The 12,364-nt window shown below is 39.4% G+C and overlaps 1 protein-coding gene across 4 annotated transcripts in view; it reads left to right on the plus strand.

Annotated features, from left to right (window-relative positions):
* The window catches only part of ABCB5 (ATP binding cassette subfamily B member 5), a 57,858-nt gene that overhangs the window by 15,368 nt on the left and 30,126 nt on the right, over window positions 1–12,364 (plus strand). For all 4 annotated transcript variants that reach the window (XM_073003281.2, XM_073003285.2, XM_073003283.2 and 1 more), the window contains exons 8-13: window positions 3,172–3,343; window positions 4,294–4,418; window positions 6,199–6,376; window positions 6,833–6,946; window positions 8,862–8,972; window positions 9,589–9,714. In XM_073003281.2, the coding sequence (XP_072859382.2) occupies window positions 3,172–3,343; window positions 4,294–4,418; window positions 6,199–6,376; window positions 6,833–6,946; window positions 8,862–8,972; window positions 9,589–9,714 (826 nt within the window). The remainder of the gene's footprint in view (window positions 1–3,171; window positions 3,344–4,293; window positions 4,419–6,198; window positions 6,377–6,832; window positions 6,947–8,861; window positions 8,973–9,588; window positions 9,715–12,364) is intronic.

The following is a 12,364-nucleotide window of genomic DNA, read 5'->3' on the forward strand; positions in this document are numbered from 1 at the left end:
GGGACCCTCCCAGAAACGGGGGAAGCCAAGGAAGAGTCAGGAGAGACCCTTCTGCAGCAGTTGGTGAGCCACAGAAGTTAGAAGATTGGGCAGCAACTCGATTTTTCTTTCTTCTGGAAATTCACATCAGCACAGGCCGGAGACGGGCCGCCATTTTTGGCAGCTAGCCAAAGACAGCTCCGCTCGCCGAGAATAAGAAAACAGAAGCACGGCGAAAGTATACATCAAAGTAAGTGGAAGCCCTTGTTCTATGAAAAACCTCATTAAATGAAGAACAAGTGATTGTGTGCAAATTTATGACCAAATGAGATAAGGAGCGGCATTCCTAGCATACCAGCTTTTACTCAAGCTGAAGGTCGAGTCATTTCTAAAGGAACAGCCAGGCAGAAATAGCTCATGTCTCCATTAAAGGAGGAAAAATAACTCTTGAAGAATCAACTGACAGGCTTTGAAAAAATTAATTCTGTTGCAAGCTGTTCACTTTGGACCCTTTTCCTCTTTGGATATATATTTTTAGACTGTGTGGGACTCTGCTTTCCGTGGATAATATATTTGCTGGGACCCTGATTGCTGGACCTCCCTTTTTGGGGGAGGAGAAGGAAGCCTCTGGAAGTAAAAGGGAGAAGAACGGACTGTGAGCTGTGAACTGGGGGCCATGTGGTTTGAACTGAACTGGGATCTTGACAAATGACTTTCTAATAATAGAGTCTTGCCGGGTGAATGTTAAAACAAACTTGGAGAAGAGAAAAGAAGGGAAAAGAAGAAGCAACCGGTCTGAAAGTTATCAGCGACGTGGAAAAGGACTGGACTACAAAGACACTTGAGAGATTCATGTTTTAGATTCCATCTCTTACTTGAATGTACCTGCTATCTTATTGCTAATATTGTATAGTTGCAAGGTGAAATATTAGAAATATTGGATGTGTATTTGGGTAAAGGGGAGAGGGAATTTTAAGTGAAAATAGTGGAAACAGAAAATGGAACCTTCCCCTGAGAAAATTACAGATCGGTGGCTAGACTGGAAAACCTCTTTTCAGATGTCACTGTTGCAAAAATTCATGCAGGTAAATTATTATATTGACCAGATGGAAGACGTGATTGGAGGCGTTAGGGGAGGGAAGGTAGCGGAGGTTAAATTACACCAAAAAGAGATCTCAGAACCGGCTGTATTGATGAAGATATCAGATAATATACAAGGAATGGAGGGCCACCCAGTAAACGATGTAGCGATAGCAGATAGGAAAATTGAGGTTGAAAAGCAAACTTTGAATGATATTGTTCCCCCTTTTAAAATATGGAAGAAAAAAGAGTCGCAGAAACAAAACAAGCACAGGGAGGAAAGGGGAGGGGAGAGCAGAATTTATATTATTTTGAGTCTGTCGAATGTATTCTCAAGAAAAAAGGAGGGTGAAAGAGGGGATATATTTCACAATTGGCCTTGGTGTTCTGATGCTGTGGGAATAACATAGATTTAAGCTGTATTACACGTACTGTATAAGTTGAAAGCTAAAGAGGTTAATACATAGACAAAACAGTCAAAAGAAGAAGAAGAAAAAGAAGAAGAAGAAAGATGAACCTTTATTGAAACATGAATAGATTAGATGTTTATATACTTGATATGAAAGATTGAATGATTATGCATTTGATGTTTTCTTATTCTCAAAACCCTCTTTCCATCCCCCCCACTGCCCTTTGCCTTTTGTATTCCTCCCCCATTACCCAATAGTTTTGAAAATAAAATTAAAAAAAAAAAGAATAGGACATGACTAAACGACTAAACAACAACAACAACCAGCACCCCTAGGGGCACCCCTGCTGCAAAATCCTGATACTAGTTCTGAGTTGTTTTTTTAAATTGGCTGTTGGAGGTCACAAGGGGCCTTTTTCAGTAACACAGTTTTAAATATGCATGTTAAATACTTTCTTTGGCTATATCCCTTCCTCTTTAGCCCCACTCCCTTGGGAATAATGCCCTTTGACTACCAGCAAATCTGAAAAATGGCTCCCAGCCGTGATGAAAGAGACCATGTATGCTGCTGGCTTTAGCCCATTCCTCCTCCCTGTGTTTCAATGGGAAGGAGTGGTCCTTCCATTGTGGAATTGTGTGACAACTGATCCATGTACAGTCATGGCAGTGCAGAGTTCTTGTGTCCCTCAAACAGTGGACACAAAGTAAAGAAGTAGGACTATTTCTTCCTCTTTTTATTATCCTTGAAGGTCTGGACCTTTAAGAAAACAGACTAAGATGGCAATTTTAATTGTATTTTAATCATTTTATCTTTTATTGTATTTTAATTGTTGTAAGCCGCCCAGAGACCTTTGGGTAGAGTGGGCAGCCTATAAGTTAAATAAATAAATAAATAAATAAATAAATAAATAAATAAATAAATAAATAAAATACATACATACATACATACATACATACATACATACATACATACATAAAAATCTCCAACATCTAAGAGGTTTATGAGGATTTTTAGCTTCACAGTCAATCAATTAATCAGTCGAACAGTAATAATAATACAAATACATTATTGTTTTGTAGTTGGCCAGGCTATATGCAAGAACATAGATTAAACCAATCATAAAATAGCATTTGGCATCCCATGCAAGTACATATAAGCAAGCATAAAAGGCATAAAACAGTAAAACAAAAGCAATAAAATATAATGCAATTCTCAAAAAAAAAAATCAAGATGTGAGATTAACTTGAAGAACTTATGAAGCACAGAATAAGTTCTGCCTTTTCCATGGCTCATTTCCGAAATTTGGCAGTCCTAGAGGACATATAGTAGTTTGTGCCAGCCAGGAGAAATAGGACCATTCATAGAAGGGAAGTGTTCTTGATCCCAGCTGTTTAAGTTTTAGGTATTGGTCCCTCTGGTTTCTCCTCAGATTGTCGTCGTCATCATCACCTTAGAACTGCAGAGCTGGAAGCAGCCCTGTGGTTAAGAGTCCAGCCCCTGTCAAGGAGGCACAGTGGGGAATCAAACTCCCAACCTTTGGCTCCACAGCCAGATGCATAAATCACTGATCTATCTGGTAGTTCCTTAAATTCCAATTCTTCAGCACTCTGAGCGTTCTCTTAATATATTACACCAGAAAAGTATGCAATTCAAAAACAGGAGGGGCGACAATTCACAGTTTTTCCATTCTTTCTGATTGCAGTGATATTAATACCATTCATGGAGGCATTGGAGACAAAATCAGTATAACCATTCAGCATTTTTCCACATTTGTGACGGGCATTATCATAGGATTTGTGTATGGATGGAAACTGACCCTGGTGATACTGTCTGTGAGCCCTCTTCTGGTTATATCCGGTGGTGTCTGGTCCTATGTAAGTTGGTAGAATTAGAAATTACTGAATCATTGAGTCAAACTTGAGAGAAAATGTAATTACTCCCTTGCCACTTTAGGGAATTCACTGCTGCTGAATCCAGAAGAGGCAGTAATCCAGTCTCTACTTAAAAACCTTTAACAAAGAAAAGTCTTTCCCTTTCTGTAGCAAAGCAAATCCCTCCACTCTTGAACACCTCACACTATCGGGAGATTCTCTGTGCTGTTTTTAAAATTGGAATTCAGTGGGGAGGATGGATAAATATGTAATAATCTTCTAATTTGAGTCTGATATATCTAATGTGAATTGGTATGTCTTATATTTTTGGAGTTCTGAAAGCTATAGTCCACAATCCTATTGCTGTTTGCATAAGGTTTACGCAAACCATGAAATCAAATTGCAGCTAACTGATGAGATAATGAGGTGCATCTTGGTTGTGCACCTGTGCACATCACCAGGCACATGATTGAGACACACCCTGGCACCTCATTAATTTGCCATTAGGCAAGTTACACCAACACCAATAAGATACTACCCACTAGGTATGGGAAGGTTTAGAACTGGTCTGATAATATTTCATTTTCCTACAGCTCTCCATTAATTTGCTATGGTGTTCTCAGCACTTGTTGTCATTTAATTTCTAATTTTGTTAAAACTGGGACAAGTTTAAGACACACTGCGATCCTGAGCTACAACATGTTTAAGAGGTCCTATAGCTTTACCGATAGCATGGGTTTGTTTGTAGTTTGTATGTTAAAGAATTTAGCATGGATGTTTCATTTAGGATCTTGTATTGTAGGTAATTATAAGAATGGATAAAAGTAATTAGCTATCAAGACTAGAATTAGAATATGTCAAGAAAGTAAACTTTTGATGTCTTACCATGTAAAATAATTATCCCCCTTTATTGGTAGTTCTATAAACTGACTCTAATTGTGTTGCTTTATCAGCTCCTGTCAGTGTTGACATCTAAAGAGCTGACGGCTTACGCAAAGGCGGGTGCTGTGGCAGAAGAAATCTTGTCAGCCATTAGGACAGTTGTTGCTTTCAACGGACAAAAGAAAGCAATAGCAAGGTAAAATGGCATTCATATGAAAGTAGGAACTGATCAAAGCAAGCCTGGACTCTCCCAAGAAGGAAAAGGGATTAAATTGTGGCCATTGTATTTGGGGTACATCATGCGAAGGCGGGACTCACTCCAAGGGTCAATCATGCTGGGGAAAGTTGAAGGCAGCAGAAAAAGAGGACAGCCAAATAAGAGATGAATTGACTCAATAAAGGAAGCCACCGCCTTTAGTTTGCAAGAGCTCCATAGAGCTGTTGGCAATAGGATCCTGTGGAGCTTGCTGATCCATTAGGTTGCCATAAATTGGAAGCAACTTGATGGCACATAATAACAATATACAACATTTACCAAGTTGTTTCAGTAGGGCTGTGGGAAGCAGCCTTATATTGACTCAAGACTATTTGTCCATCTAGCCCAATATTGTCAACTCTGGGTGGCAGCAGGTATCCAAGATTTTGGAAAGAGGAGTTTCCCAGTCCTACCTGGAGATGGTGAGGGTTCTACCTTGAATAATACCTGCATTAACTAGCAATCAGTCATCAGGATTTCATGCAGGAGCCTCTGTAGACTTTAGCTGGTTATGTCAGTTGTTGAATGTGGAATCTTCAGTATGTAAAGTAACAGCTTTACTACCCACAGTGGTGCCTCGCTAGACAGTTACCCCCGCATGACAGCTTTTTCGCTAGACATTGACTTTTTGTGATCGCTATAGCGATTCGCAAAACAGTGATTCCTATGGGGGAATTTCGCTGGACAATGTTTGGTCCCTGCTTCGCAAACAGATTTTCGCTAGACGACTATTTTGACAGCTCCCTCCGTGCTCGCAAAACGGGTCTTTTTGGGACCTAGGCTTCGCAAGACAGCTATTTAAACAGCTGATCGGCAGTTCGCAAAGCGGCTTTCCTATGGCCGATCTTCGCTAGACAACGACGATTCTTCCCCATCGGACCGCATTAAACAGGTTTCAATGCATTCCAATGTGGAAATGCTTTTTGCTAGACAATGATTTTGCTAAACAGCTATTTCAATGGAACGGATTATCATCGTCTAGAGAGGCACCACTGTAATTACAACCCTTCCACAATTTTCTGGGTTTCCTCTCTCCCAAGTCATGTGGTTCTTTGTGTTCAACTACACTTTGGAGGTCAGAGGTTTTTCTAAATGTGATGACTGTAATGTAACGAAAGATCAGTTTTACTCTTTGTCTTTGAAAGCTGAAGGAATTGGACTCCTTCAGCTTTCAAAGAGCTTTCAGAATTCATTAAGAAAAAATGAGGAAGATAAAGTACTTAGCTTCCTGTTGTTTAAGAGGGGGTGATAAATTCCAAAATACTGGCAGAAAAGAAGTTTGAAGCCAGAAACACACTCCAGGGCCTTTGCATACTGCAATTATTTCCATCTAAGAAGTTAATATGGTCTCTACATCAGCCATGAGACTCTGGTTTAGTAAAAGCATATAATTTTGGAACTACCCACAAGACATTGATGAGGAAGATGAATGATCAGCAAAAACTCACTTTATTTTTTATTTTTTGCTTTTTGCTTTATTTTCTTAATGGCCTAATAAAAGCATCACCTGTTCCTGCATTTACAAAATAAGGTGTGTCTGTTTTTTCCCAACATATTTTTTGTAATAGCAGTATACATCTTCAGATAGGAAAATGCAGTGAGAGTCCACCAGCCTCAGAATATTTAAATATTGCTTTTGAAAAAAATCAGTAGTGCTTGTCTGTATGGAAGCAGAAGGTATATGAAACAATATGTTTTGGGGGGTCTTTTTTTTTTCCAGGTATGATGCCAACCTTGAGGCAGCTAGAAGCGTTGGATTGAAAAAAACCATAACCACTAATTTTTCTTTGGGAATCTCCCAGTTTTTAATATTTGGATGCTATGCTCTTGCCTTTTGGTATGGAACAAAACTCACGGTGGATGAGAAGGATAACTATGATATTGGGACAGTGTTAATTGTAAGTCTGGTTCTATACATTTTCAAAAATTGTACATCCTAGACCCACAGCTGTGGCTACTGACCACAGTGGATAACATATGCTACCAGATGTAGTAGAAAGAGATAATTTCTTCCATCTCTACAATTAAGAACTGTTCACTCTGAATAAAACCACGGTATGTCCAGAATTTTAACTATAATACTTATCACACTCTTTTTTTCATGGGATGCATTAAAGAAAGTGACTATAAAATATAAACAGTTCTGGAGAGGTTAGTGTTTTTTTTCAACATTGCTCCTTTCATACATAGTCATTCTGTATGAGTGAATGTGTGTTTTACTTGGGAGTAAGTTCTCTGTGTTGAATGGGACTAAGATGTGCACAGAGCAGCAGTCTCAGTTGCTTTGGTATTGTATTAACTCACAGGAGAACCTAAAAACCAAAAATGACCATTTACCTACTGTTGTTCCATAGGTGTTTTTTGCTGTGCTTATTGGTGCATTTTCCATTGGACAAGCTTCCCCCAATTTGGAGAGTCTGGCTAGTGCTCGTGGAGCAGCCTATGAGGTCTATAAAATAATCAAAAAGGTATATATTGGCTGGGATATGTGGAATGACTTCCTTGTGCTACAATAGTTAAACTGTACAGTGGTGCCTCGCAAGACAAATTTAATTTGTTCCGCGGTTAATGTTGTCTTGCGAAAAATTTGTCTTGTGAAACACGTTTTCTCATAGCAATGCATTTAAATCTAATTAATGCATTCCTATGGGCAAAAAAAGTCAGAACAAAGCCAGATTTAGTTTACAAAGGGTTTATTAAGTGCTCTTTAAAGCCATGCATATTGTGCAGATGATTTCAAAAATTCCAATCAAAAAACTTTAACTTTTTAAACATCATAGAAAAACATTTAAAAATCAGCAAACATGAGGCAGGAACAAAAAACGGAAAACATTCTTCTTGCAAAGCATGGCCATAGGAACATTTGTCTTGCGAGTCATCAACCCCATTGCCAAAATGTCTTGCGAGTTTTTTGTCCTGACAGGCATTTGTCTTGTGAGGCACCCCTGTACTATTATTTATTAATTTATTTTAAAATATTTTTACCCCACCTTTCTCCTTGAAAAGGACCCAAGGTGGCTTACAAGAATGAAAGACAATATTTAAAGATGAAAACAATGAAGATACAATGGTGGTTAACATCCTTAAAAGACAATATTTAGAACTACAAACAATGAGTAAAGAGGCATCTTACATCATAAACAGGCAATATTAAGGCAAATATTAACAAGTATGCAATTTTAAAAAAATACTTCTGAGAAATGGGAAACATAAAAATGGAAAACACAAGTACAGTAGTACTAAAGATCAAATCAAAGCCGTAATGCATAGTAAACTATTTTTAAAAAATCACACACAGGTAGCTAGTTACCGAGGAAAGGCTTGCCTGAAAAGGAAGATCTTTCCCTGCTTGCAGAGGATAACAAAGATGGGGCCAATCTGGTCTCCTGTGGAAGGGAGTTCCAAAGTCTGGAAGCAGCAACAGAGAAGGCTCCCATCAGACACACCTGTGAAGGTGGCGTGACCAGAAGAAAGGCCTCTCCTGGTGATCTTAACACTCAAGCCAATTCATAACAGAAGGCATGCTTTTTAAGATTGCTTGCACCCAGGCCATTTAGGACTTTACAGGTTAAAGACAGCACTTTGAATTGTGCCCGGAAACTGATTGGCAACCAGTGGAGCTTCTGTAAATGGGGGTGGGGTGGGTGGGGATTATGTGATCCTTGTACTGTAACCAGTCCCAGTCAGCAATCTGGCTGCTGCATTTTGGACCCGTTGAAGGTTCCTGACACTTTTCATCAGTAACCCCCATAGAGCACATTACAGTAATCTAGCCAGGAAGTAACTAAAGTGTGTATGACAGTGACCATATCAGATCTCTCAAGAAACAGACATAGCTGGCACACTAGATTTAATTCTGCAAAGATACTCCTGGTAATCGCTGAGACTTGGCATCCAGGTTCAGAGATGCACACCTGTTTTTTCAATGGGAGTGCAATCCCATCCAGTACCAGCTGCATTCCTATTCCTGATCTGCCTTTCAACTAAACAGGAGCACAATATCCTGACCCATCTCTTTGCAATGGGACTTGGGACAGTGTTTTATGGTAGACTCCAGTCCTTCCTGGAAAAAAAACTCAGAAGGTGGTGCTGGGGGATTCATGTTTGACACGCTGGCTGCTGACCTGCGGGGTCCTTAATGTACACTGCACTGACTGCTATTTATTCTTGGATATCCACACTCAACCATTTAACATTGCTGAGAGTTGTGCTGCCCTTCAACTGAAATGACACGTGATTACTGTGAACAATACAATTGTCCTGAATAAGATTAATAAAATATCTTGCAGAATACAAGTCTCCATTTATTTATCATTGCAGAAGTGAAAATCATGCCTACGTCAAATCACCGAAGTAAATTTTACTTCTGAATTATCTTTTCAGCCACGTCTCATCGACAGTAGTTCTAGTGAGGGGTTCAAGCCAGACAAACTCCGAGGAGAGGTAGAATTCAAAAACATTCATTTTAGCTATCCTTCGAGACCCGATACCCAGGTAAGATTTTTTCCCCTTTCGATAGCTACAACGCCTTACACAAATAAACTGTTTATACAATAGTTCTTTCTGTATGAGCTATAAAGAATTGTGGTAGTCTATTTAAAAAATTGGCCTCAAACCAGTTTATAAGTGCTGACATTGGCTGAAATCCAGTAGTAAATCACAACTAGAGTAGGCCAATTAAGTCAACGGAACTTACAGAGGAGTAAATTGATTCAGAGGGCCTACTCTACTTATGACTTACAACTAGATTTCTGCCATGAATCACTGGAAAAAAGGAAGTCAACATTTATAAAAGCTACATGGAATTGGTGGATCTACTCTAGTCTAGACTAACATGGGATTCAGGCTAATTTATTTTAGGTGGTTGGTTGTGGAGAATAAGCATATTTGTAATCAAAATAAGCAATTGTGTCTGGAATACATAGTAGCTGAATCTATGTGTTAGTTCTGGCTAGAGTCAACCCACTGAATGAATGGGAACTTGGTAAATTAGCATTTACAAAAGTCAAATTGACATAGTGGGTCTACTCCAGTCTAGACTAACACTGGATTTATCCCAGTGGCAGATATTGAAAACTTCCAAACATTTTATTTATTTGAATTATTCTAGATTCTCAAGGGTCTGAATCTAAAAGTCCAGCCTGGGAAAACAACTGCCCTTGTTGGTTCCAGTGGCTGTGGCAAAAGCACTACAATTCAACTGTTGCAGAGATTTTATGATCCAAATGAAGGCCAGGTAAGTTTTAACTGAGCCACAGGTGTACCTGGTACAGAACAGCTACTAGGACTTTTCCATATAAAAAGGCAGCTTGCTAAAATGTTTGTCACAAAAACTTTAGGATATGATAGTGATCAGAGCTCCTTTTGTTAGCTGGCCCAATTTGAATTTTTTGAACTGTTTCAATATTTTAAAAGTTTGAAATCTTCACTCCCTCCTGTCAATCATCTAATTCAACACTTGTAGTGTCTAGAGATCTTTGACCTCGCCTTTCATCAGGTCTGCCCAGCATAGGCAATGAGGAACATTATGAGAGTTGGAATGCGAACACATCATTCAGGCCATAGTTGCCCACAATTGCAGTATGTGATCTATTACAGTAGACTAAAATGTTCTAAGATAGAAGTACCACTTTTGCTAACAATGGGCCCATCCAGAGCAATGATTGTCCTGCTTTAAACTCAGACTCCTGCATACATTGTATTGCTATTTTCTTTGATATCCAGACAACTTTTTTCTTACACAGATTTGAGCTACCTTTTTTTTTTAAAAAAAAAAAACAATTTTCTGGTTTTTTCTGGTGTGGTGATGGTGTTGTACCAATGCTACCAATGTTCCTTAAGACATTCCCAGTGAGAAAAGTTGTATGTTGAAACCACAAATGCCTCCCACCGGGATGGTCTCCTGACCTTTAACACAAATAGCAACATACATTTTGATTTTCTTTCTTTTTTAATGCAATGAAATCATTGCCTTCTTTAATATCCATTTTCTTTCCATTCACCTTTTAGACCTTTTATGTGGTTCAGTGCATATTGGGTGCTGTTATACACATATACTTCCCCCCTCCACTTCTGGAGCTGCTCCACAGAGCCAAGGAGGTGATTAATTTGCCGGTATTGTGAACTGGCTCTCTTCTTAAGCCACTTCACAATATTGGCCAATTGACAGCAATATTGGATGCAAGGGTCACTCCAAATGGCATATTGGACCTCTTAGTGACTCTGTTTAGCCCACTTCTAATGCCACGTGTAGATGTGCCCTTGAGCTCTACTGCTAGTAAATTTAGTGCTACCCTCTAGACTGCAAGGAATGAATCATTTTAACAATAGACTCATTGTGCGTTTTTGTAAAAGACTTGCCAAATAAATATACGGGGGAGGGGGGGGAAGTACTGGTTGTTGTCAGAATTGTGGTTTGGAATGCTTTTCACGCCAGGGTAGGAAGGGGGTGGTCAGCAAGGGGCAGTAAACATGGCATGATGGGGAACTGAAAGAGGTAGAGAATAGAGTGGAGGAGCTGGCGAAGCAAAGTGTGCTGCTTGTATACCGCCCCATAATGCTGAAAGTACTCTCTGGGCGGTTTACAAGTTAATTATGCAGGCTACACATTGCCCTCCTCTTGTGCAATCTGGGTACTAATTTTACGAACCTTGGAAGGATGGGTGAACCTTGATCCATTTACCTGGGATTGAACCCCAGGTTGTGAGCAGAGGTTTGGCTGCAGTACAGCAGTTTAACCACTGCCCCATGAGGTGCACTAGAAGAGGAAGACAGGAAAGGGATGGGTTATGAGACAAAGTTGTTGTTTTCATCCTGTCTGTAGACACAGGCATCAACATGTCCTGGAATGAAAAGCTTTGGTGCTCAAAATCAAAGGGTACCATTATGAACCCTGGAGAAACACTATAGGAATAACACAACAATGCACTTCAGATTACGCAGTTTCAGTGAGCCCAGCATTGCTGTGTAGTGTATTATTCATCAGGCAGAGGACAACATGACAAGCTCCCTGCATCCAGTGAGGTTTCCAATACTCAGAACTATGAGAGGTGTAAAATACAGCTTCTGCTTTGGGACTTCTTTTGACATTCTGAAAAAATGGGTGTGGGGGAGAGAGCAAACTTCTTACCTGTCCCTGTGCCTCCTCTCAAAGCAGGAAGGTGTGTATATCTCCCAAAGAGATACTTGTGCTCTCTCTCTTTCTCATTAGGAGAATGTATTTCTCCACATGGTAAACTTATTTCTTGACCTTAAAAGTAACCTGGAAGCATAGGGGGATGGTTCCAGAATTAGAAGCGATTATTTTATTCTTGCTGCTTCTTTGAAACATGTGAAGATGCAAAAGTTTACTCTCAGGGTAGGTGTGAATAATACGAGACCAAAGTGTCTTGTAAAACATTCTCTGGATCACCCTAGGGCTGTAGTTCTGCATACAACTCTTGTTATTGCTGTTGAGTCACTTCTAACTTGTAGAGACCCTAAAAGAATTTTTAAAGACTGTGAAATGTTTAAGGAGTAGTTTGCCCTTACCTGCCCCTACTGAACTTCCATGACCAAGTTGGGATTTGAATTCAAGTCTCCTGAGTTACAGTCTAATATTCTTTCTACTATACCACATTGACTGTCATACAACTCTTACTGACAATAATTGCCTACATGATTGCAGATAGAATTGTATTCATATGATAGAAGTTCAAGTACATGAGCATAGAATATACTAGGTAAGTTGGATCAAAAGTCTGTCTTATTTTCTCTGGATGAAATGATGTGTCTACAGCTGTCATAACTGAGCAGAGTTTAAGCTGAAATCAGTGATGCGTAAATTATGGCTAACTTGTCCCACATACTTCAAATGGGTCTAGTTGCAACTAACAAAGCCTTGGCTT

Source organism: Pogona vitticeps, chromosome 6, assembly GCF_051106095.1.
Source record: "Pogona vitticeps strain Pit_001003342236 chromosome 6, PviZW2.1, whole genome shotgun sequence".
NCBI lineage: Eukaryota > Metazoa > Chordata > Lepidosauria > Squamata > Agamidae > Pogona > Pogona vitticeps.